At 37.9% G+C, this 27,723-nt stretch overlaps 1 protein-coding gene across 2 annotated transcripts in view; it reads right to left on the reverse strand.

The window, feature by feature from the left end:
* The window catches only part of AZI2 (5-azacytidine induced 2), a 24,792-nt gene extending 18,015 nt beyond the window's left edge, over positions 1 to 6,777 (reverse strand). The window contains exons 1-2 of one of the 2 annotated variants that reach the window (XM_030444796.1): positions 6,587 to 6,670; positions 1,917 to 2,008 (exon numbers count right to left, since the gene is read on the reverse strand). In XM_030444796.1, coding sequence (XP_030300656.1) covers positions 1,917 to 1,965 — 49 coding nt within the window. In that variant the 5' untranslated portion in view covers positions 1,966 to 2,008; positions 6,587 to 6,670. Of the gene's footprint in view, positions 1 to 1,916; positions 2,009 to 6,586 lie in introns of both variants that reach the window. The other variant, XM_030444797.1, reaches the window with a different exon arrangement.
* Positions 6,778 to 27,723: the final 20,946 nt, after the last annotated feature.

Raw genomic sequence — 27,723 nt, forward strand, 5'->3', positions numbered from 1 at the left:
ACTGAGAGGACTAATTACACTAGCATTTTTTTTTACTTCAAAGATCTCCTTTAGGTTATAGAATTATTAAACTCTGGTTTTCTGATGCTGCTCTTGAAGCCAGCACTGGATGCTACTCAAAAGACAAACATGTAACTCCAGATAATTCAAAGGAGCTGGTAATAGACATTTTTCTAAGTTTCTGTACACAAGATAACCATTTCAGAAAGATCCAATATACATGTTTTTGAGTAATCTTACTACAACTAAGTGATGGCAAATCCTACAAAACAAAAGCCTGCTTCTCCTGAGAGAGGTGCCCAAATAAGACAGCTCCTGGCTCACCCCTTTAAAGAACAGATCTGACAACGTAACACTTTGGAGGGGAACGTAGCAACACACCTTTAAACAGGCTGAAATGAAGTAAGTGGGCTATTTAGAAGGAATTAAGATTTTTAAGCTTTCTGCTTCAATTATTAAAAATAAATAAAATTATAATGAAAAATGCTTCTCTGTACTGGAAGCTCAACAGCCTAACAAGAATGGAGAATCACAACAATAGTCATATTGTATATACTATATTTTTATCTTTTATTATCCCGATTAGCACAAAGCATTAATGATACTCACACACTGTATTTCACTGCCATGACCACAAAAAAATGCAGTCGTTTCTGCTTTAGAAGAAATACAATTCAAATCACCATTGTCATCATGCCCAACAAAACTGAAACAAAACCAAGCCTTCAGAAAGACCTCACTTTCAAATAAATGGACCTAGGTACATAAACTGAAATTTAAATGCCACTGAATGCCAGTTTTCTCAGAATTTTAAACCATCACATGAAGGAAAGACAACCAAGAAATATTTGTTACTCTCAGACCATTTTTTAAAAATGCAGGGTAAACAGTCAGAAAACAAAAAGCTGTTGGTATTTTGAGATTTTTTTTCCCTTATCTCTTACAGGACATTTTTGCTTTTGGCAAAGAACGCTGATCTTGAAACCAAAAGCATATTTTATTTACAAGATAAACAAGCCACTTCAATGTCTAAGACATTTCATCATGCTACTTTCAGTCGATCTGAAAGGGGGTCTTTACATATTTTCATCTAAATAATCCATTTTCTCCCTTAATTTAATTCTATGGCTTTGCAGAATAACTATTAAAACAAAACAAAAAAACCAAACCAAAAAAAAAAAAAAAAACAACAAACCAAACAAAAAAAACCCCTGGTAAAAACTGTAACAAATACACAGAAGTGTAAAAAAAATAAAGAAAAAAGTAATTAATCAAATCTCAGATATAAGTTGATATAAAAAAACATTAAGTCTACTAGTAACCATGAATCTGTTGCCTGTTCTTACTGAATATTCCTTTAACTGCATATTTCAGAAATTTTTAAATCTCAGGCTACAGAACTAGATGGTAGACATTTCCTAAGGAAAAAATTCACTATGACCTCTGTATCAGACAGGTGCTTGTTGACTCAAAAGTAAGTTATAATATATACAGCACTAACTGCAGTAGAAATTAGATGAGGATGAATAAAAATTCACATTAGAAAAATCAGAGCAGCATTGCTAAATATATCTAAATCATCAACACAACCTTAAAAACAAAAAACCTGAAAACAGCAAAAAACTTTCTGAAGTATTTCCAAAGAAAAAAAACTAAATGCAACATTATTTCTCCAGCACCTGCTAAGGCTGTACTAGAAGTCCAATAAAAGATTTAAGCTCATACAAGAATAAAACCTGGCCATTAAAAGTTTAAGATCTATAAAGGTCATGGTGAAATGCACAGTTCACCCAACTCTTTGCTGTGCTGTCAAAGGAAAAAACCCAAAAACAAACAAACAAACAAAACCAAAACGAAAACACCCAACACACACACACACACACACATATACATATATATATAAAAAGCATACTCACAAACAGTTCTTTCCCCAAATAGTTCCTTCTCTTTAAGAAGCTCTTTCATAATATTAACGTGACCGACAGAAACCCTTAGTGGTAGATAAAACCTTGGAAAATGGGGATATATCAGTAAGAAATCAGCAATTACAGCTCTCGCCTTTAATTGCTCTTTTTAAGTAGAAGAACTGGAATTTATTTTCTCTGGTATTATATTACATAATAAATAACTAACTGTAAGCAACAATGAAAGGAGTGCTTTCTGACACAATACAGTCATTAGATTATTCCACAAGTTACAACTTCTCAAACATAGCAGTCCCAGGAGGGCTTGCAGGATGGTTTACTGAACTCAACCACAGACTTCTGTCAGTGTTTTTTATTCTGTTTGGCTTCCCCACTTCAAAGCTACACTTGTATGCACTGCTGCTAATGCACCATAGCTGTCACTCTGAAGCACCTGACTGGACATTGATCTCTCTGGAGCTGCAGTTCATGAGACTGTGTGTACCAGAGCAACCAGATAAAGTCTTCCCACTACAATATTTAAGCTGATACACAGACACGTTAATGCCTATGAATGCCACTGGTGTCCATCTTGACCTGCTTTAAAAGCAAGCTTTGAAATCCCACTTGGCACAACATCAGTTTCAAAATAGGTCTCCTTAATACTTTTGCTAGTGATGAAAATCCCCCACATTTACATGTATATTTTTAGTGATTTGCACATGAAACAGCCAACTTAAGAGGACTTTAACTTTTACTTCCAAAACAGAATAAATTAAATTAATAGTATTATTGTTTGTATTTAATAACATTTAATAAGAAAAAAAAGCAAAAAACACACAAAGAACCCAAATACACTGCTGACAGGACATATTATTAAGTCCTAACAGGAGTAATTATGTCTGCTGTTTATAAGCATAAAACGTTGAAGAGATGGCAGTACTTAATTTTTTTTTTCACATAGTATAGAAAAGCATGGTTTCCACAAACCACTTCTGTTGTTCATTTATGCTCAGTGTAGGTTAAGAGAACAGCTTTGATTTAATATATTAAATATCCTGAGTGTAAGAATGTTGCCCCATGTCTTATTAATGCTTAGCAGAAATACAGCTTCTCTGTTCATGGAGCTTTATAAATATTAGTCATTAGCACCATGGGAGATAGTTAAATATGAAACTCATTTTATATTAGAGGAAAACAGGATGCAGAGGCTCTAATAGCAAACAGTCCACAGCACACGTAGATTTCTGTAGTTTGAAATGCTAATCTTATCCTCAGATAAGGAGGAGGGACAGCAGAAGCAGGATTTAATTAAATTTTTCCCAATATCAAGCAGATTCCCATTTTGCCTTATCTGCTGATCTGAAAGAGCACAGAACTATTTTCAAAATATTTCCAAATAATTTAAAGATGGTATTGTTCTAGTTTTGTTGTTTGTTTTTTTTTCCAAGGACACTAGGAATCTCAACCATCTTACTTTGTTTACCTTTGGGACTTGGGGGGTTTGATTTTGTAATGGCAGTCTGAACAGTCTTCAGCTGCAATAATAAAAAGTATAATTTTTGAACTTGTTTACCTTGCTTTACATATAAGTCTGTGTATATGTGCATGTAGACTTAAAAATAAAACAAAACTCAAGAAATGCCTTTGATCTACAGGAATCCTGAATGCGTGTTGCAACCCTCACATAAATTTCAGAAAAGTTGTGCTGCTTTTTTGTTTGCTTGTTTTTTAAAAGACACTCCAGCACAGCAGCAAAAACTTCCTAATTCCTGCAGTCAGCATCAAAAACTCCAGACAATACATCGAGTATGTAACACAAAATGCTAAAATAAGCAAGACTTTCAGTTTATTTAACCATTTATCACTTCACATCCCTCCCTCTTATGTTCTCTTTGATTCCAGTTGTGAAAAGTCTGTTCTACAGAGATACTACTTGTTATATATACCAGCTCCATTTTTAGAGAAAAAAAATCAGCATCTCAGGAGCTGCTAGCTTTGGCCACTGCTTTTCCTTCCGTATGGACAAAGTCCACATCCCCAAGGCACCCCTAAGAGCTCCTGCATACAAGAACACAGCCCCGCAGCCTCAGCATACTCGGTGTTCTTCCCAAACACAGCAGCTAAATCAGAGCTCCAAAACGCTTTCGTTTTCGTTTTGCTGCCTCCAGGAAATGGAAAAGTTACTGTGTAGAAGCTCACCAACTAAAACGCTGTTGCTCATCTATCGTGGACATCTGGTAAGTTAGAGGAACCAAAAGAACTCCCTAGTACAGCAGGCAATTTTCAATCTCAAGCTTTACACAATAAATTAGTCTACTCTCAGAAAAACTAGAGAAGTACTAAAAAGCCCATTTATTCAATGGTGCTTGATAAATTTTATTTTCTCTGAAGAGTTTCATGCTCCAACGATCTTCGTAGCCAATTTGCAAACCCCACGCATCCCCAACATGATGTATTTGACTTGCTTTCTGAGGATACTGTTCCAGCAACCACTTTCCCTGGACAACCACCAGAAAGGCATGAAAAAAAAATGTTGGAGCCAATTAAATACTGTCCTCTCAGATCATATAACCCTGTTTATTAAACTATTAAATTTCATCTTGAAGCTAATTACAAGCAATACTGCCAAAGAAACACAAGTAGGAAAAAGATGGCTTTTGGCTGCTAAATCTTTCTAACACCAAATATAGTTATTTTCAAAGGTCACTGAAAAACCCCTATGTTCTCATGCTAACACTGAATATGACTTTAACCGACAATTTGATGGTCTTCATTCCTTCCCATTTCAAAATGTTTATAAAGAACAACCACTGATGAAAGCTAAGAGTGTTTTTTTGGGGGGGTTTAGAAATCTTTTCTAAAACCAACAGTAGGTTCTACCTCCCAGTCTGCCTTTCCTCCCACTCAGTTCAACTGTCAGATAAATTCATGGTCAGCAAGTTCACAAGTTGAGTGATAAGGTATTATGAAAGCCTTGAATAATCACATTAACTTTTAATTCAACTGGAAATGCTCCTCACCTGCCACAACTATTAAAAGGGAAGTTAAACTGAGCCACTCTGTGTGTAATCCTTCGTTTAGAAAATACCCTCAAAAGAAATAATTTATCAAAAGGTAAATGCACATTGCATTTTATTCCCTTTACTTCTACCTTCTTGCTTATTTTCTCTAGTCTTTTTCCAGGGCAGTTTTCACTTTCCTACGGAGACATCCCTCATTTAACTTCTTTCAGTCACAATGCTCAATTCCCAATTAAATGCCTCTATCCTAAGAACAAATGTTAATGGATTTGTAGCTTCATGTTAGAGTTTCTCCAACACTGCTAGTGAAGTTATTCTATTTCTTCACTCTCAGTATACTACAGTTTGTTCATGCATTTAACCTGACAATTTCACACTTCCTCTACCTTTTAACTACCACATAGAAAACAGACATATTGAAAATCAAATGAGAATAATTGCCAAATCTAGGCCATTTTAAGATTATCTATAATTTATTACACATTTTTGCTGCACAATGGTGCCACATAAACATAACCTGGTTTGTATCCTGGCAATGGTCCACTTCACACTTCTCTGATTGTAAAGTGTAGGATAAAAGGGAGAGGGGAAGTTTTAAAAAATATTTGAGTTTTTGAAGGCAAAATAGATATAACTCTCAAATAACCTGATCTAGAATCTACCTAACCAGTGCTTTCAGCCTTCTGACTTCATGCAAAAGTTGTTTACCTCAAAAAACTGCACTCAGAATTGGGGCAGTAGTCTCCTTCCTTGTTACAGTGCAATCACTGGATCAACACTTACTTATATCACAAGCTATTTTATGAAATACCAATTATTCCAAAGACTAAATATAGTAGTAACTTAGGTTTGGCTTTGGTTTCCACACACTAACAGGTAACTGGTATAATTATTAGCAGTAACGTCACAAACTAAAATCCAGGAAATTAAGTATTTCCCGTACCTCACAATAATACTTATCAGAAAATGCTAAGAAAACTGACCTCTTGAGCCAGATCAGACTTGACTTTTATGACAATAATTCTTCCCCTCACTCTACTTCTTCCAGAGCTGGCTTCCAGTATCAGGATATACCTGGTGGACGTAGTAAAAAGACAGCAAGTGAACTAAGTGAATTAACTCGACAAACGCAAAGGCTCCTAGTGTACAGCCCAACCCACTCTCACTTACAGGCTGCCGGGAACCAGACTTTAAGGGGATCACCAGCATGTAGGACTAACCAACCCAACACTCAGCTCCAGCCCCTCCTCCCAACACCCGCAGTTCCACCCCGCTCCAGCGCTCCATCCCCTCTCTGCTTCCCCTTGACGTGTGCCTGAGCCCACTCAGCTCACTCCCTACCCCAGCCTCCCCGTTACCACCCGGGGCTTCCCTCTGTGCAGCTGTCTGGGTGTTTTATTGCCTACCTGGCCGTCCGCAGCACTTTAAAGCTACGCTCACCCTCCCCCCATCGGGGTTGCCCCGGGGCCTTCGAACCTCAAGCAGGCCGGGACCTCCCACCCACCCACAGGCGCTGCCCAGCCCGGCCCGAATCGCCTCTGGCCCCAAGGGAACCTCTCCCGTTCCACCACACACGGCAGCACGGAGATCCCCGGGCACCCCAGGCGGGGACCGGCAGGCAGGCACCCACCCGACCCACTCCCCCGCGTCAGAACCAACCTCTCGGGGCCTTGCTGGAACCAGGCGGGTCAATAAGGTGAAGCCACCTCGGCGGAAAGGCGGCGCCGGCTCTCACGGTCTCCACTCAAGCCCCCTGGGGCTCCCATCGCCTCCACTCCTCCGGCCCGGACGCGGTATCGATACCGGTACCGGTCTCAGTCCCGACCTCCGCCACTGCGGGAACTCCCCCCCGCCCGCTAGCCCCGCCCACCGCCAACCAAGGCACCACGTGACGCGGAAGTCGGTCTCGCGGAGCTCCTCTACCCCCTCCCGCACCCATCGGAAGTTGAGAGGCGGCCCCGCCTCCTGACTGGGTAGGAACGGACTACAAATCCCGGCATGCAGCAGGCGGGCTCCTAAGCGGGGCGCGGCGCGCAGCCCCTCCCCTGCTCTTCCCGCCCCCTCCTCCCCCCACAGCCATGGCACAGCCGGGACCCCCCGGGACTATGAGGCCGCTGGCAGCGCTGCGGCTCCGCTGGAGGCGGGAAGAGAGATGGGGGTGGAGGGCTCGGGTCGGCGTCCCCGCCTCCAACACACTGCCGGAACCAGGAGGGACCCGCGGCCCCGCAGGTTCTCCCCGAACCACGGTGTTAAAAGAAAAAAACAAAACAAAACAAAACAAAACAAACAAACAAAAAAAGCTCCTCTCGCTTTTTCGAACCGAACCGAAAAATGAGGCCGTGCAAAGCGAGACCGTAATAAACCAATCGAGATCCGTGCCCGGCTGCCGGTGGGAAGCCGCTTCCCAGCAGACGGACCCTCTTGAACAGAACGTTTTGTGGGTTTGTGTGGGTTTTGTTTTTTTTTTTTCCCCCATTTATTCATTCAAACTGTTCCCAGTTTCTGGAGAATTTCACACCTGTGCACAGCCGAAAAGGGAGCAAGAGTTTGAGTTCATCCTCTGGTTTTGCAGAGAGCAGAGCTCGGGGCACAGGCAGAGGTGAAGGGCAGGAGGCGGGCTGCTGCACCGAGGTGACAAGGTGACATCAGCTGATGATAACACAACTCTTCTCCCTTTCCCCATTCCCTTTTTCTCTTCCCTTTTCCCCTTCCCTTTCCCTTTTTCCCTTTCCCATTCCCTTTTCGTTTTTCCCTTTCCCATTCCCTTCCCCCCTTCCCTTTCCTTTCAATTTTTCTAACTCAGAGTAAAGCAAGAATAAATCTAGACAAAGTTCAGGACCTCTGTTTTAGGGATAAAACCAGGCTGATTCAACAAGTATAATGTACATCTACAGGGGGGAGCAGCTGTTCTATTACTGACTAATTTAAAACTAACAGGAGTTTCCTCTAAGCTGAAAAAAACTCAAGCAGTTTTGCTTTGATGTTATGAGATCCCCCAAGGGCCTTTTGCAACTGTGTCACAAAGTCAGCTGGAGTAAGGGAAGTGTATTCGAATGCCAACATGACCTATTTATGAAAGAATATTGCAATATTGTGTAATCCTTAAATACTTAAAGAGCAAATGGAAACAGGACCTCACAGTCCCCTGTGAGAAGGGAACTGGTACTTGGACAAAAGTCTCACTTAAAACCAAAAAAGAAACAACCAACCAGACCCAGAAACCAGAAGGTCTCCATTAATCATGTTAATAGACCTCAAAACAACTTTTCAAAGTTTTCAGCATATTAATATTATTCAAGTTTTCATCAGAAGTTTAAATGAGAAATAATCTTTGCTTTTTTATGAGCCAAAATAGTACAGTGATCTACTTCCAGATGTATTTAAAATTTCCAGATGTATTTAAAATCCTTCATACCAAAAGCAGAATCGTTCCTTTCAGGTCCAAAAATAATATTTCCAAGTCTTTAAGTTACAAAACAGAGGGTTTATTAATTAGCATTATTTTAAAATATTGTTATTATGAAATACAGAAGAGAAGTGTATAAATATTTGGTCTATCAAATATGTCCACTATGCTTGTGAATAATGTTTATACAGTGATTATAACTTTTATTTTAATACATGTATTTAGTTTGTAGTCTTTTTCCCTTTAAAAACCCTGTGGTTGCTCTCATACCTTCAGCAAAATAAAATTTAAAAAAAAGAAAGACTAGCCCTAAGTAACTGCCAATACTGTAAAACCTGGTGGTGGTGGTACCCAGCTAAAACCAGATTAAAGACAATAATATTAGAATTAGTGTCAGAATTTATTTCCATAGTAAAGAGTCTGGGTTGTCTTTTTTTTTTTTTTTTTTTTAAGTGTTGACTATTTAGGTGGACAACAGTTCCGAGTGTCCATTATGTTTTCTGAAAAAAAACCCAAACAAACAAAAAACAAAAAAACAAACCAAAACAGATACTTTCATTTCTGAAGAGAGAAAAACTAATTTATTGTCACCCTGTTTATACAGAAAGTACTAGGACAGGGTTTTCATTAAAAATGATAAAGTGTAATTCATATTACAGCTGGAAGTGGGCATCCAATGGAACAACTGTGGAAAGAACCAAATCAAAACAAAACTCAAGGGACAAAATTAGAACAAAATTCTAATGCATTTGAAGTATATGCCCAAAACAATTTACTTCCTGTTCTCTGTTGAATTCTCTGGAGTTTTCCTATTATGTGTGATTTAAATAATCCATAATCAGAATGGCACAAAATTTTAAATTAGTGTGATATGCTCTATCAGTATGCTATAGAACATATAAAGTTAGATTCACTTTGGCAAATGCAGAAGCTGTTTTAAATACTCCCATCTACTAATTCAGATAACTTTTGCTTCCAAACTAAATGTGAATAATAATAGGTTTTACTCTCTCCTCATACACTTCAAATCCTTGTAAATACAGAAACAAGTGATGGTGGCTCTCATCACATCCTTTCCTGTACTGGACATTGTACAGATGATAAAACAGGTTATGCACAGATTTCTTCTGTACCACTCAAGGTAGGACACAAAGGACATCAAGATGGATTACAATAAATACCTGGAAAGTACTAAGTCCTAATATGGAAAATTAAAATATTTGCTATGTATTTACATTTCTGTATTATATTAAGCATTTCTTTCTCAAGGTATGTCACTCCAACTGAAGCATTGGATACAGTTTTCAAAGTTACAGCATACCTTTTCTTCAAACACCCATTAGATTGAAGCTATTACTACAATACTGGGATTCATCAATTTATCAAGGATCTTCAGGCTTCTCACAAGAGAAGTTTGTAACAAAGAGCTTAAGTCCTTTAGAAGAGAAATAGCATCTATACAGATTTATGCAGAATGTTAAGCCACTCCCTTAATCCTTCAATCCCCATAAAAGTGGGAGTAGAGATAAGAAAAAAACAAATTTCCCCAAAACATTTTACAGCATGATTTATGTAGTTCATCATTTATGGACTTCTAATAAAACCAAGGACCTTATTAGATGTGAAAAAAAGTCCAATCAGTAAAGCTACCTTGAAAACTCTGAGCTAAACAAAAGCATAAGAACACTGCACCCACTGCTAAAATTGCTAAACTTTGTTAAGATGACTAGGCTGATATTTTTTTATGTTATTTATATTACCTGGCTATCCTGGCAGGCAACACAGCGTGCTGGATGGTAAACCTCTATGGCCTTGGTGACTCAGTCAGACAGGTGGATCTTGTTCCCTCCTGGCTATTGTTACAGTGCCTCCTTATGAAGGAGAGGAATGGAAAGAGTTGATAACACAAATGAGAAAAAATTATAAGCTAAATCTCCCTTAGGGAACTAACTTATGTTTATGCTTCATTACTTTATTAGGGCTTTTGTTAAGAAACAAAAAGCAGAAGCATAAGTAGGTAATTTTATGACAGGAAAAGTATGAGTGAACTAAGAACAAAAGAAAATCAAAGCCAACCTTTATTTTCTTAGCAAAAGAAGTACACTTCCTATAGTTAATACCAAAGTATTTTCAGTCCCTTAAGAAAACCATGACTGAAGAAACCCAACATACAAGTTCAGCACTGCATGAGAACCAGTGGGGATGAAACTTTTAACAAACCAAGTGGTGAATAAAGAAACTTTACTAGATGTAGTGAAATGAGGCAACCAGGTGCCACTAATTGCCAGGGAGTGGGCATGAGCTTGTGTTAAACCCACCTGTGCCTGATTAAGGTGGGCCCTAACTGCACATGAGCAGGATCAGGGGGCCAACAAAAGGGCATGTCACCATTGTGTTAAGGCCCAAATGACAGCCAGTAGTTTCAGAGTCTGCAGGGTGTCTTTGTCGGTGCCTGCAATCAAATGTTGCTTCCACTGTCCCTTATCCTGCCATACGCAAGTGGCCTTTTCGCAGTTAGGGCCCGCCCTAATCAGGCACAGGTGGGCTTAACACAAGCTAATGCCACTCCCTGGCAATTAGTGGCACCTGGTTGCCTCATTTCACTACAACTAGAACTGAAGCTAAAGTATATGTAAGGCTCTTCTTTCTAAAACCCACAAGGTTGTAGCAAAGTGGAGGGAAGTTTTGTATGCTTGGTCTCAAGAATAAGACCAAATGTCCTCAAGTTGTGCCAGGGAAGGTTTAGATTGAGTAATAAGAGACATTTCTTCACTCAAAGGTTTGTCGGGGATTGGAAGGTCGCTGAGGCCCTTTCCTTTCCCAGACCGGGCTGTGCTGGGCTGAGGGTCTGGAAAAGGGAGGGAGCGGCGGCGGGAGCATGAGGGGTTTGCTCAGAGGCTCTGCTGGTGTCTCCGAGGGGAAGAGTTGGTGATGCCCCAGGTCAAGCGATGCCCCTCTGGTTTTGTCGGCTCGAAGCATAGGGTGTGGAAAGGAAGCTTGCTACACCACAAATTCACCCACCTCCCCTCTCCTCAAACACCTGAGGACAAGTCCTGCTCAGCTGGCCATTTCCTTGGAGGTGAAGGGATGCTGCGGCTGCTCCTGAAACACGGTAGGTGCTGCGCCGTCCTGGTTGCCTCTGAAGCCAGCAGCTTACCCCAAGATGGGGCGGCCCCAACCTGGGCATGAGGCGAGGGGCCAGGTCAGCCTTTGAGGTTCTGTGCCCGAGCCCGGACACAGACTCAGCCCGGCACCGCCGGTCGCCCCGCGCCCCAGGGCCACATCGGGCTCCCTACCAGCACTGAGGGGAGCGGGGAATGGCCGGGGGTCCGGTTTCGTCTTCAAAAAGTCCTTTATCTTTCCTCATTCCAGAACCGTACAGGTTGAAGGCAGACGTGGTTGCAGATAGGAACCTATTATTTGGTTTGGGGGGGGGTTCTTGTCTCAGGAAAACTGAATTACTTTACCGGGGCCTTCTGTTGGTAAGAAAAGCGTCATCCTCATTGCTAATGGATAGGACCTCTGTTGTGTATCTTGACAATGGAAGGTCCTTTGGCATAATATTCCACCTCTGAATACTGCTGAACCACTCAAGATGTGACAGTTTCAAAGCCAAAGTTTGTAGCATGAGAAGAAGTGTATATCCTGGTCTGCTCCTTGATGGATCTGCAATGTGTTCCAGGAAGCCAAGAAAGAGAATTAGTTTTGTGATTTGGAGTAGTAATTACAGTTGTGGATAGATTAATATACTCCCAGAAAAGCAGTGTTTTCCTGGAGGGCTTGCTCTTCCATCTTTTTTGAACCATAAGAGAAAAAGGTATAGAAAGGCATACTGTATTGAAGGTAGGCTCCTTTGCTGCTCTCATCTTCTTCCTTTCATTTCCTTCCACCAGGCTCTTGTATGGTTTTTGGATTTTTTTCCTGGTAGTCTTGAATGTATCTCTCAAAAAACCAGAATCAGGACCAAGGCCACTTCAGAGGTGATATCAATCTACATTGTTGATTTTTTTTTTTTTTTTCTTCGCTTTCTTATGTACCAACAATATCATATTCCAAAGCTAAACAACTTAAAGCAGCCTTGGGTTTTATTTCTGCCTCACATCTCTCTAATCACGCTACTGACCTGGGGTAATGTGGCAAGGGTCTGAGCTGTCAACTTGATCTTGTTATCAAGATCAAAGCAATTAATTTTAAGAAGACTCCCTCCCATGGTGCAATATTCTGATTTAACAAAAAAAACGTGTCAAGATATAGTCATGCTTTTGGGATAAAACAGACATGGTTATGTTAATTACAAAATGAGTGTCAATAGGTAGTTACATTATGATTTTGTTCTTGGGATGCCCATTAATGTGCCTAAAATTAATTATGCATTCTTGAATATCTGATATTATTTTTGCAAGTAAGAATTATGGAGAAATGAAGATCTTTAAGAGACTATATTGACAATTGTATTTTAGATGATCCTACTTTTTCTCCACTACATTCCTTTGTCTTTTTTTTTTTTTTTTTTTTTTTTTAATTTTACCTTCTTCATTAGCTGGTAGTAAAGTAAAGCAGCTCAGGTAATCTGTTACATATACACTGCCAGTTTTCTTGGTATCTTTGTTGAGTGTTACATTAAAATGCTTCTGTTACAAGACATTACTTTTAGATAGGTAAAAGACTGAAAAATATATACAAACATATACACTGACTGCCAGTTTTTGGTATCTTTGTTGAGTGTTAAAATAAAATGTTTCTGTTACAAGACATTACTTTTAGATGGGGAAAAGACTGAAGAATAACTTTACTGATAAGAACAACTTATTTGAAATCTATTGTAGCTGTTATAACTTTTTTTTAATTTAGAAAAAAAATGCAGTTTGGCACCTTATTTTAAACATTAACAAAAATTTGGCTTTCCTACTACTAAAAGAAATTAAAATTTTATCAAAATAAAGTACGGGTTGAGAGTGAACATGGAAAACTTTTTAAACTGGAACTGGCTTTAAGTGATGATGCTGTAAAAAATTACAAAAAATAGCCATGATACTGTGATATGGGTACTCAATGATTCAATAAATCTTTGATTTCTGAAAAGTATTTTCCCAAGGGTTTGAGCTCCATAAAAGTGCACATAAGCATATCTGTCCTGAGCTTTCTCTAGGAAGTAGCACAGATGCCCAAACTAAGATTACAAGTGTTATAATCTTAATTTTTTTGTCTGTGTTTTTCTTGAGACATGCACATATTAAGTTTGTATTATGTGCATAAATATTTTAGATTTGCTCCTCTCGAGTGTGCTTTAGTATGAAGGCTAAAAATGAGTTGTAAAAACACAATATTATCTCAGTGTTTAATCTGTGTTCAGTTATTGGTACAAGATGATTTATATCTAATTTTCAGCACCAGTGATATTTTTTTTATTAGGTTGTATTTCACATTGTCTCCATTGATACCTACTTAACCTTACTGACTAATGTTTTGTAAGAAGACTTTGTTAAAGATTTCCAGTGCCTACTACCTGTTGTTTTGGGGCAAAAATGGCTTTTCTGATGAACTAAGACTTGTTTTTAGGGATACAGAAAGAACAGAAAAATACAAGCCAGTCTTATCCTTTCAACAGACCAAAATGTCCCCACTCCATCCCTTCTAATCCTTGAGGCTTTCTATTTATTTTACTCTCTTATAATCCATACCCTTATCTTGCCGACAAACTAAAATCTTGAACTCTTCCAAACCTTTTTCTTATGCTTCCTAGCAGGCAACTGCTCTTCAGTCCATATCCCTGGAGAACCTCATGCCAAGCACCAGCAATCCCTTACACATTCCTTCCAGCACTGCTCTTTATAGAGCTCACGGTCACTGCCTGCCTGCCTTGGTTTCCAAGCCTGTTTGCATTGATTCTAAGCAGCTGTGGCACTTCTTGGAGCAAAGGTTACCTCTTGCTTGCTGATGGTAGCACTGACAGAACGCATAGATCTTTGCTGTGGGAACAGGAAGCCTTTCTAATTCCAGTTGTCAATTTTGCTTTTATGTTAAAGTAGGAGTTACAAAAAGTGCATCTTGAATGCCTATTCCTGTAGAGGTTCTTTCCACTGAAAGTTCTATAACCATTATTCTTTTTAAGGCAGATGAATTATTAATGGGATCCCTCATTTGCCCAACCATGATATTTCTGTTGTAGCACTACTGGATTTTGGTATTGACAGATCTTTCAAACCCATTATAAGAATTTTGAAAAACCTCTAAAGACAATCGCCGTTGGAAGTTTGATCAACTAAATGGTCTTCTAAGATTTATGTCTGTGTTTTCTGTGTTTTTTAAATTATAATAAATAGGATCCATAATGGTCAAAAAATGAACAGATAGTGTGTCCTACCATTACAGGAGTATCACTGGAATTGAGAAATTAAATTTGTTGTAAGTAACAGGTTTGGCTTGTTCTCAGTTGATACACAGGTTTTATCACAAAATTCAGAATGAAGTAAATGGTGAATGTTATAATTATTCATCTTTAGAGAGCTTTCAAAGTAAGTTAAGTACTTTATTTCTTCCTCCTAATGCATTCCATGCTGTAGTAGATGGTGACATCTGCCAAATAGACTGCCTGTGAAGGTGTTTTTTTTCTTCCAGTTACTTTTTAGGGCAGCCTGTCATATTTTTTTCCCTTTCACTTAACAGGCAGTGCATGATGTATGGTTTAGATGGCTTTGTTAAAAGCTATCATGTTGAATTCCTGATTCCTCATTGTTCCAGAGCATGGGTTGAAACAAAACATATTAGCTTACTGTTATTCCAAATTCCTTCAAGGTTTAGAAAAGAACTACATGATAGAACATTTTCTGATATAAGTTGCTGTATATATTCATGCTTAAGGATAGAAATGGATTTTACATATTATATAGGTATGAACAGATGTAAGAACAGTATGATAATTATTGAGAGAATTTGGAGATATTTTTTTTTACTCTCAAGTCAAAAGTTTAAAAGTTGAACCCTATTTGAAAAGGGGATTAAAATACTATATTCAAAAAGTAAAATGTCAAAAAAGGACAAGGTAAGTTTTAAAATTGAATTAGTGTATACTTTCCAATAAACCATGTGTGTATCTACAGCAGCTGTTGAGTGAAAAGTAGTAGTGTAATCAAAACTATAGCTTCACTTTGAAAAAAAGGAGGTGTAAAAATATGTTCAAGTTTCCGTGATCACAAAGGCAGTGAATAGGAGAACACAGAACTTGTTTGCCTTATCTCACAACAGTAAAATTAGACAGCACTCAATTAGCAAGAGGTGAATTTAAAACAGATGAAATGAAGTGCTGCTTTATGCACTTGCCATTGAACTTTTGGAATTTACAGGAGATAGTAGAGTCAGGTGGTGTAAGTAGGTTCAGAAAAGAACGGTCATAAACAGAATGACAACTTAGGAGTAGTCGAGTGCCTTCTAGCATCCCTAAGCCAACATTTGTAGGTGCCATGCAAGTGTGCTGGGAGAAATTACTAGACATGAGTTCTCCCTAAATAGCATTTCCTTTTTTTGCTGCTCTGAAGTACTGTGCTAGATGGAGTTTTTGTCTCACAGCAGGACAAAGTTCTTAGATATAAAACCTTCTATTTTTCTCCCCAAAATATTTTGCACTTGCTGACAACCTCTTAGGAGCTCAAAACCCATATGAAAAAGGAGGAACACTTCCTTTTTAAATTACTTGTAATTTTTTTTTTTCTGGTGTGTGCATTCATCTTTACTTTTTATAGGCATTGGGAGCATCAGTATGCATTTCTTGCCAGTGTATACTAATGAAAATGTCAAGATATTTACCATAAAATAAAACTCTCTCATGACTGTTGCTTTGACTGCTTTTGAGTGCTTGCCAGAGATTAGACTCTGGGTATAATTTTATTTTAATAACTTCATTTTGGGTAGCTCTGCACTCTAGTTTACCCAGGTTTATGCCAGAACAAATAAAATATGAAATAGATGTCTTATTTATTTTGGAATGCTGAATGCAAAATATGGATATTTTAAGAGAGAGTGTTCTGTGTGCTGTCATCAGCTGTAATCCTCTCTTCCCCCAGTGATTCTGGGCATTAGCAGTGGCATGCATGCTTTTGTGGAAGATGTTATTACTTGCATCCCACTCAGAGAAGTACAAAATGACCAGCTCAAAAGTGCCATATTTTTGTTTAAGTTATCTGAATAATTTTTTTTCAGATGTACCTTAATTTTTCAATAAATCAATAATATATTGCAATGCTTCTTGCTGTATTTACCCACGGCCAGAGCTTACCTCTGTGTTGATAGAAATAGCAGTATGCTAGAATATTACATAGGGAATCTGTACATCTCAGTATTCACCTATTTAGTCAGAAACTGTTGAAGTACTGTCATTTTTGAATGGTCAGGAACAGCATAACTTTGTAGGTATAGACCCATGCATACCAGTAAATTGGTATTCTGAATGTTGAAATTAAAAAGAAATGGCTTTGAAAAAAAGAAAAGTAGTCTTTAGAGATGTACTATTTTGTGCAGTAAAGAGTCTTGGGTCATTTTTAAAAACATTCTGTAATATTACTATGAACTCTTCTCATTTCTATATGGCTTTACCAACCTAAGTGTGAAGGTTTTCTTTTCAGTTTTGGGTTTAGCTTTCAAACAACCATTCTAAAAGAAAAAAATCTGAAAAGGTCCATCTGTCTTGTTATGTCTCTCGGAAGTGGTTGAGTGGTTTCTTCGGGGAAGCTATGATGTTATCTCTTACCTTAGAACCTCCAACAGATTATTAAAAAGTTAAGGTGTAGAGTGTGGATAAATATGTCCTCCAGCAGATCTGACAAATGAAATGGTTTCTAGTTTGTCTTAGATTGGCTGAAAGTTTTTGTTTTAATTTTTTTGTTTGTTTGTTTGGTTAGTTGTTTGGGTTTTTATTGGGTTTTTTTGTTTGTTTTCTGTGGGTTTTTTTGTGGATTTTTTGTGGGTTTTGTTTGTTTGTTTGTTTTGTTTTGTTTTTGTTTTTTTGTTTTATAATGTGTTGGGACAAGCTGAAATTTGGCCTTTATGTAGGACGAGAAGTATTTGTAAGGTGCCTGATATGACTTGTACTTAATTTACCCAGTTCATTCATGTATTTCTTAATACATCCATGCCTGTTACTTTCAGACATGTCAGTTATTTTTCCTCAGTTAAAGTGTGTCATTCTTGTAAAGAAATAAATCTTTCTTAAATGAATTACTGTGTTCTTGCCTTTGGCTGAAGCTTATTTTGCAGTTAAGATTGTGAGGAAGCTTGCTATGAAACTCTGCAAGAGATGCAAGATTGCACCACAGATTATTAATAGCTCTGTTGGCTTCTTTCATAGACTTCTTCATAATATTTGTCTGAGAAGGTGATTACCTACAGCACTGACTGGCAGAAAAATTAACTCCAAATGGGTACTATACATGAGGTCTGTGGAGCATTCCTCCAAAAGGCCTCAGAACCATCTGCTAGTGAGCACTCCAAGATAATATGCTTCAGGACTTGATTTCAATTTTCATATCCATCTGTTCTGATCATTAGACACATCTGATCTCCCTGTTGGAGAAGCTCTCTGACCAGGAGAGGGGCAGGGTGGGCGACACAGCTTTATGTAAGTGTTCCAGAACTCTGACCCCCTCTCCTTCTGTCCTCCCTCAAAACTCAACAAGAGGTGCATTTTTCATCAGATAATACCAATTTAAAAACTGTATTTTAATGGACTTAAAGGAGAAGGTTTATTTTCATTTTAGTAGCACTTGGAGACTAGTATCTGGCTTTTGAAGTATATCTAATGCCAGCTCTGCCAGGCAGATGCAGAACTCTGCCAGCAGGACGAGTTTCAAGATTTCACAAGTGCTGGTTAGATGGTGGTATTGCACTGGGCTTGCTATTCAGGAGGGGCAATGCTCTACCTGTTGGTAAACTGTGACCTAATGGGTAGGAAGTGTTTCAGTTTTTGCTGTCAAATATGAGCGGATGGAAATTTGATCATAGAATCATAGAATCCTCAAGGCTGGAAAAGACATCTAGGATCATGAATGTTTTTTTTATTGGATGTATTTTTCACAGAATCATAGAATTGGCTGGGTTGGAAGGGACCTCAGAGATCATCGAGTCCAACCCTTGAACCACCATTGCGGTTACTAGACTATCATAGAATCATAGAATCATAGAATTGGCTGGGTTGGAAGGGACCTCAGAGATCATCGAGTCCAACCCTTGAACCACCGTTGCGGTTGCTAGACCATGGCACTGAGTGCCACATCCAGTCTCTTCTTAAGTATCCCCAGGGATGGAGAATCCACTACTTCCCTGGGCAGCCCATTCCAATGCCTGATCACCCTCTCCGTAAAGAAATTCTTTCTAATATCCAACCTAAACCTCCCCTGGCACAACTTGAGACCGTGCCCTCTTGTCTTGCTGAGAGTTGCCTGGGAAAAGAGACCAACCCCCACCTGGCTACACCCTCCTTTCAGGGAGTTGTTTTTGTGAGTTTCTGTCAGTTCCATCAGTAATCGGACAGATTCAAAGTGATTCAGAGTGAATCATAATGACTTCTATACAGACCTGAGAGGAACAGTATAGACATTTTCTCACCTTTCTTACCAGTATATCTCCTTTCCATACGGCTAGTTCAGAAAAGCTTATCTTTATGTCATGGCTTTGTTCAAGTAATACTGAGTATAACTGGCTTTCTATGGAAGTCAAGATTCTATCTGGGAATGTGTGTAGTACACATGATTCTTGGGAGAAAACTTGTTACAGGATAGTGTAGCCCCACTCATTAAATTTTATTTAGTGTTAGATCTAGTTTCTTTGGATCTCTACTTCTGATACTGATGTCTTCACTCTGAACTTACCTTATGCTTTGACTTATGCTTCAGAAATGTCTCAGTAATACTTCAATCATTATCATAAGTTGTTCTGTCACATAGCCACAACCTATTGCTGAGAATTAGATTTTTGCTTCCAAAACATTCAGAATGCTCTGCAGACAGATATAATGGCTGGCTGAAGGTATAATTTTTGTTACTTTTATTAGGAAAAGGAATTGGAAACTCCAATCCTCATGTTGACATATTCCACCAGAATATATTTCGTTGTCATTGTCACTGGGGAAAACAGACTTGCAACTTAAATGCCAGCTTAAATACATGTACTTATTTCATTTAGTTAATACTGAATTCTTATCAAGATTCTAAGTTGCTTAAAAAGTTGGTTCATGTTATTTGCAACATTACTGAGCTCCTGTCATATATAAATAAGTTTCAAAATGTCAGACCAAGTACTAATCGGGACTTTGGGAAAAGAAAATCCCCCTGAACAATTAATAGAAAGGTTTTGAACAACTGTTTAAAGGTGGGAACTGTTTTGTCATTATTGTAAGTCAATAAACCAGAAGAGACTCAACAAAGGCAGATAACAAAATCTCAAGAATGATTGTCATGAGCAAAGCTTGTATGATATTGGCTGTCCCTAAGGGGCAAACTTCTGGTATCCTCAAAAGAGCATTCACCATTTAAAATAGGGACTGTAGAGAGCGAATCAGGGTGCCTGCAAAAATCCAACTATTCTTTTGCTTGAGTGTTTCACTGAATTCCTCTCTTAAAATTAAATCTTTGGGTAAAGAAATATGCCTTTTTTCATATTTAGACAAAGACATCTCAGATGCGAGTATACGTTAAGTAATTTTCTGTATTTAGTTTATTCTTTTAACAATCAACAATACATTTCTGTCATTAGATTCATTATTTTATATTTGCATTTTAAATAAACTTTATTAACCAGAAAGGAAATACAATTAAGCATTTTATTTTTAACTAGAATGGTTGGAAATGCAGAGAATTAATATAGAGCTGAGGAACAGAGGTAACTTATTTTTTAATAAAACTTTCATGTTCTGTGTCTGCCACTACAGAAGCTAATTGTATCAATATGCAAATTAAATGTTTTTTAATATTGTTACATGGAAGTTGCTCTAGTTAAGTGATTGTAAGCACATTAAATATTTTTTTAAAACCATCATCTGTCACTTAATTAAAATTTTATTCAAGAAATGTTTTTCTGATTTAATATTTCTGCCAACTATACTGATTTTTAAAAAATTTTGGCTTGATTGGAATTTGCACTTGAATAAGTATCTCAGTGAACTTTTCATTCAATTGATTTTTATTTTGAAATTCAACATTAACAATATGATACTTTTAAATGAAATATTTAATCCGTTCACAAACCCAGAAATAGGTAAATAAAATAATCTGTAATAGTTGAAAGCTGCAGTTGTGACAAATTCTATATTCCTCTTTCATTTAAGGCACTCAAAGTTATTAGCACTGCTTTTGCTGTGCTGAGCTGAATGGGCTCTTAGAAGGTGCATAGAACCAAAAGAGGGGATAAGTAATTGTTCCATTCCAGAAGGGTTCCCAAATCATAGAATTGGCTGGGTTGGAAGGGACCTCAGAGATCATCAAGTCCAACCCTTGATCCACTACCACTGCAGTTACCAGACCATGGCACTGAGTGCCACATCCAGTCTCTTTTTAAATATCCCCAGGGATGGAGAATCCACTACTTCCCTGGGCAGCCCATTCCAATGCTTGATCACCCTCTCCGTAAAGAAATTCTTTCTAATGTCCAACCTAAACCTCCCCTGGCACAACTTAAGACCATGCCCTCTTGTCTTGCTGAGAGTTGCCTGGGAAAAGAGACCAACCTTCCCCTGGCTACCCCCTCCTTTCAGGGAGTTGTAGAGAGTGATGAGGTCTCCTCTGAGCCTCCTCTTCTCCAGGCTGAACAGCCCCAGCTCCCTCAGCCTCTCCTCATAGGGTCTGTGCTCAAGTCCCTTCACCAGCCTGGTTGCCCTCCTTTGGACCAGCTCCAGGACTTCAATCTCCTTCCTAAACTGAGGGGCCCAGAACTGGACACAGTACTTGAGGTGTGGCCTCACCAGCACATATATAAACATATATGCTTTGTTTCCCACATGCAAGTCTTTAAGGTTCCCTGTCCTCATGTCTGCTCAAACTACACTCTATGTAGTTGTAACTCATGTATGTGCTGCATGTGCTGAAACTCAAATGCAATTCTATTTGCAGCTCAAGGTGGTGATCCCTGATTTTGGAGGTCAGATTGGGCTAAAAAATTAGTCTGTTTCCCTCAGTAGTTGAAGTAATATTCACCAGTGTAAATGAAAACGTGTCTTTGTAGTGATAGAACAGCTTTTAAGTCATCTAATTTTTTTTTGTTTTGTATGTAATGTAGAACTTAGCACTTTAAAGCTTGAGCTTTAGCAGGCCCTCCTTGTAACACCTCTTCTTAAGGTTTAGAAAACCTTATTTATTTATATATTTATATATAAGTATTTATATAACATTAGTTGTGTGCGTTCCTAATTTTATTCCTCTCCCCATCACTGAGAGTGACTTCAGGGTCTCTCCTTTTAGTATCGAAAGCAAAACTAAACGTGCTCTACAGCCTTTTATTTTTTCATGTAGTTACAATGTCTGACCACTGGATGTCACACACCCATCTGTGAATGTTTAACATCGCTTTAACACCACTGATTGCTTTTTTAATAACCTATTTGTAAAGATTTTTTTCCCCCTTCTTTTGTTTTTCTAGAACTCTAATATTGTCTTCGCAAAAGTATTTGTTTCTTAATGAAAAATATTTTTATCTTCAGCTTCCTTTATCATTTGCTTTTCATTTGCTGCTGCTCACATTTGCTCACATTTTGGAACTTATATAGAAAATTGCAGCAGTGTTCAATTCGTTTTGATGATGATTTCAAGTAATAGCTTCTAAATATGTTCGGTATTTGTGAAAGCTTCTCTTTGTGATTTATAGTGCCAACTTCCACACAGTATAAAACAACTGTCTTCTGGAGGCAGATACTGTGAGTGTATCACCAATCTCAGGGATTGCTGCTAGATTAGAATCAATACTGGAAACAAAGTTAAGGTGAGCTAAAATTGGAACAGAAATAAGGAGTAGTACATAGAACCTTTTTTGGTTTTTTTATTTTTTTTTTAAAGAATACTCAGAAAACAGCATTATAATGAAAGCCACAGAATCATAATTTATACTAAATGGAAGGATAGCTTAAGAATCTCTTAGAACTGAATTGAATATCAAAAAGCAGAAAGCTGGTAGGCAGACTACCAAGGAGTTGGAAGCAGAATTAAGTAGGTATTAAGCGGGTCTGAGAAACAAGCCATAGGAATGTAGTTGCAACTGAGCACAAATGACTGAGAGCTCACTTGGATGGCATCTCAGGGTTTATCCATACCAACATCCAGACACAGAAGCCTGTTCAAACCCTTCAGACTTATCAGGCTTCACTGGGGAAATTCTCTCCTTTTAGCAGAACTTCAGATTGAAAGGTGCCACCACCAACACTTTGTTGTCATTGCTTATTCTCCTTGGCAATGCTTTGCTCGTTTTTGCCTTCAGCAGTAGTTCTCCAGCTTATCTACATTTAGAGGAGTACAACACTCCTTGGAAGTATAGTATATCAAGTATAACACTAGGGTGTTATACCTATATAGGGTGTTATATATAACACCCTAGTGTTATACTTGAAGCAGGGCCTGCAGGTTAGTGATAGAAACATTTGCTTTTTTAACAGTAGCTGTGAGAAAACAATGTGAATAGTTTTGAATTTGAAATAAAAATTATTTCCTTAGTCATCATCTGGACCAGTGGTTTCCAAAGTGGGATGTGCACACACCAGGTTCCAGAGTTAGCACCACATGTGAAAATTCTTTCATTGCATCACTTGTAAGTGAGCTTTGCAGCAAAGTAGTTGGAGCCAGGAGCCCACAAAGTGCTACAAGGTGACATCCATGTGGTTATCCTTATTAAACAAGCCCTTCAAGTAACAGCACCTTTACCAGACTTTGTAACGAGATGGGAGGTGGGGGGGGGGGCAGGAAAATCTCTTGTACCATGCAGAGGTTTGTTGGCTGTCTTGTGGCAAAGTGCTTAAGACTTTGTGTGTCAAACTTTACACATTTCTTTTTACAAAAATACAGGGTTCCAAATTTCTGACCTTCCTGGTGATGACATGTAGCTCTAAGTAGTTTGCTACCCATCAGATGTTTCCAAAAAATAAACACACTACATGTGTCCCTTGCAGGTGAAGGTGACATCTTAAGAATGAGTGAGAAAGTAAATGCTTATCAAAAGAAACTCGTGCTATGAAGTGAGCAGTTTGAAAACAGATGTTTGGGCTTGTTCCCTTCATATTTTGAGGGTGTGTGTGTGTGGCTTTTTTTTGCTGCTGAATACAATGTATGTCACCTATAAAATCTCTCAATCTGTGCACTTTAAAATGATGCAAACAGAATTTTCTAACCTGTATAAAAATCTTCTGAACTAGAGCTTCAGTGGATTTTAAACCTATTTGTTAAAAATATACACATCCAATACCTTCTGATTTGTTTGGATTTGCTTAACCTTTGCTTAATTGGTAGATAGAACTGAAAAATGGAAACCACCATTTTAGTAAGGGCAGGCAAGGCTGCACTTTTTCCATTGGGATTTATGCATCTTTTTGAGGTATCTTTCAGGTGTTAAAGCCAAGTATTGAAATAAATTGAACACAGAACCAGACCTTTGAATTGCTGTATCACAAAGATCACAAAGTATTAAATCAAGATTTCAGTTTAAACATTTTCAATTATATTTTTCTTGCTAAAAATATTATCTGTATTACTTTGTAAGGATACATACATGCTACAGTACTAATATGTATATTATAAAACACACACAAAGAATTTTTAAAAATATGAGATAAAAGAGAAAAACATACCAGAATATTTTTGTGATTTTTAAACTTTGTTATTTATTGTTTATTAAAAATAATACTAATCTATCAAACACCTCTGATGTACACATCTAAAAAGGTAGTAATTTGAAAGCAAGCAAATTTTTTTTATACTGTTCTTTAGTATGATGTAATAAATAAATCACAGCTGTTGTATTTATATCTCAACAGGTAAGGAATACATTTATGTGGTGAATAACAAGCATACCATAATTTATCTTGTTTGTCAGAAGTATTTGGCTTCCATTTGATTTGTTTTTGAATTGCTTTTAGCAACACCAGAGGAGGTAATAATGATCTCGTGAGACCTTTTATAAAATTTGTTATGAAATAAAATTTCTCATCTTCTGATTAAACCTGATTATAATCATCATATCAGGTTTGAATTTCTTAGTGACCACATCCATTATTCTTTTGCTATCAACCACTTTTAAATTTTGGCCCCTTAAGGCACTTTGAAAAAACAATTGGAAAAAAAAATTATAATTCTGGTGCTTTTTATGCCAGAATAGACTCTAACTTTTAAAATTATTACTTATTTATTATTTTTAAACCATATTTAGGAGACTGTAATAATGTGTTCGTGTACAAACTGTATTTGTACATACTGTTTGAGTTTTGCATTTTCTTCATGCTCCTATTTTTGCGTATGTTTTTCAAATCTTTCACATCCCCTTTTGTGCATATTTTCTGTATTTTAAAAGTAGATATTTCATGTGTACCACTGTAGAACTGTGAACCACAAAGGGGGCATTCTTTGAATAAGAAGAAAGCAATATCAAGCCTGAAATCTGAAAACTTGATTAGTGTTTTTTTATGTGTTATAGTTCAGGTTCAAATGGTCCCATATGAGTGTTGTTAGATTTAACAGCTGGCACATAAAATATTTTGTTTGTGTGGTTCTGCCCAGCAGCATAGTTCAACTAACCTTTTAAAAGGTATCTTTCAATCTAATTAAGTTTGTTTAGGGTTTCTCTAACAGGTTTTTTCTAAAAGGGTAACAGAAGTTTTTTTCTGGTGTCTAATAATCAATATCCACCAAGCTAACAGAAGAATAAATCTGTAAGTTGTTATTTTGTTGCAAGCAATGTGAAAATAAGCAAACAAAGCAATTTACCTTCATTTCTTCTTTTTCTTTTGGCTGTTTTTTGTTTGTTTGTTTGTTCAAACATTAAACTCTCATTTAACACGTAAGAAAACTGAGTGCCTACTTCTGTCTTTTTTTTTTTTAAACTATATATATTTATTTTTGCATACTTTGTCTTTTAGGAGTCCAGTCAATGACTTTAGACACCTAAACAGGGGCACAAATTTCAAAAAACCCAAAATACTGAATACTGAGTTCTCTTAAAAATCAGGTCACAAGTATTGTAATGGGTTTCAGAGTGTCTCAAGGCCTCCTACCACATATAGGGGATGAACTCTTTGAAAAAAGCTGTCTGAATAGTTTTTGAATTGTAGAGAACTGATACTCAGTCTGAAGTTCTTTTTAGTAGCAAATGCTACTGTTAGTAGCTTTTCCAGGTATCGTAACTTTAGTTTCTACAAGTTATATAATTTTAAAATTTATTCATAATCTCCTAAAAATATTTTTTGTAATACACTATACCCCAACACAATAAAATTTATATTTATTATGGAAAGAAAAAAGGAACAATTGTTAAAATATGGGATTGAAAACATTTCTAAAGTACTAGTTGATAGTCAGTTGCTTTGCTTTAAGAATGGGTTATGCTTTTGTCCCTCTAGCTGGAATTACAACTGTACTTTTGTGACAATAAAAAGCCTGAAGTGGTTGTGATAGATTTATAACCATTTTCTTTAGGCTTGTGTTGTCCTTATGTTTAAAAAGCTTTGTCCCTTCCTGGTGTTACCATTCAACATGTGTTTATTAGCAAACAATGATCTTCCCTTGCACCATAAATTGGCATTGCTACTTTAAGCACAGCTTCAGGCTTTATTTTCTGTGTGCCAGCACAGAACGACATGCTCAGAAAACAAAGCCCTATCAGGAAATTTAAGATTGAAAGCTCTTTAAATGACTAATTAGTTCCCTGACCCAGTTCATTGCATAGCTACTGAGCACTTAGGTTGATAGAAAGGTGCAGGTAATGTTGAAGCAGAAACAAATCTTGATGGAATTGAGGGTAAGGAAAAAACATAATATGACATCACTTTATCCAGACTAAAGTCTTTTACTTACTTCTTATTAAATGAGAGATTTTGCTTTCTCTGATCTTGCTAGTAACGTTTCTCTGCACGTGTCCCAGTTTCAATCAATTTTTCTTTAATATAACTTGCCAGAATGGTACATAGCCATATACACAGGGAGTCATTAGTACAATGTAAGATAGCATAAAGACTTCTCTTACTGTGCTGAAGTGATCTTCTCTGATTTAAGGTCATGTTTGCCTTGTAGGGTTGCATCATATTGGTGGTTCAGTTGTCCTGAGATTGACTAATATGTTATGATCTTCATTTCCCTAACAGGTTTTCAGCGTATTAGTTTCAGAGGAACTGCCACAGAACTAGATTTAGGCATAAATAGTTGTGTATGGTGACAGACTGATGTGTCTGCAAAATCATCATGGTACCAAATTGCTCCCATAGCTCATCCTCTCTTGGGAACTCAGGGTGCTCAGATCACACAAGCATTAGCAGCAGTGACATGAAATTATGCTGGCTGTGTAGTCAGCCCCTTCTACCCACACCTCTTTTTGTTAGCTCAAGGGGCTAACAAAATGGAAAGCAGCTCATTTTGGCATGGGGGGAGTATAAGAAGGATTTAAGGGCTTAAAGCTGGCCCTTACCTCTAGCAGCACTGGGTGTTTTTTTAAGTTCCATGGCCACATATTACTGCAACTCAGTTTTGGCTTTTCTCTCCTCCTATTGATTACTGCAGATGGGAGACAATATAGGATTTGGCCATTGACAGAGATAAGCACAGAGCAGATATTGGAATCCTGGTGGCCTGATGATGGAACTAAAAGTTCTTTTGACTTGTGATGTGCCTGTCTTATGTCTCTGCAGCAGCTTGCAGTGCTCTTGTTCTCCTCCTCGGGCAGGGTGCATGGGCCCAGCCCTGAGTCCCAGGGGTGTTTGTGCAGAAAGCTGTGAGGCTGTGGCCATCTGATATTGGTGGTGGGGATGTTGCTTAGCTCAGCAACATGCAAACTTTTTGGGGAAGATGTTTCTATACTGGCTCCTCTGTCATCACCAGGAAATACAGTTCTGATGCCTGCTCATGCCGAGAAAATAAGTAATTTTATCCTCTCCTTGAGGGCATCAAAATCCAATTTGGTATACACTGCTAAGAAGCCTTGAGCGCTGAACCTCTGTCCCAACCTCATACTTTGTATTATTAAATGTCATGACACTTCTATTACTCCAGTCCCCAAGTCACCCAGTTTTTCCTATATCATAGTTCAGTTGTCTGTATTGACACATGGTTAGGAGGCATTGGCATCACTCCTACTTTTTATGCCAGGCAATTTTAAATATATTTAATAAGGCTGTTCCCAGAGATGATCTTTGAGGAACTCCAGTACTATCCTCACTCTGGGG

This window comes from Calypte anna, chromosome 2 (assembly GCF_003957555.1).
Source record: "Calypte anna isolate BGI_N300 chromosome 2, bCalAnn1_v1.p, whole genome shotgun sequence".
In the NCBI taxonomy this organism is placed as follows: domain Eukaryota; kingdom Metazoa; phylum Chordata; class Aves; order Apodiformes; family Trochilidae; genus Calypte; species Calypte anna.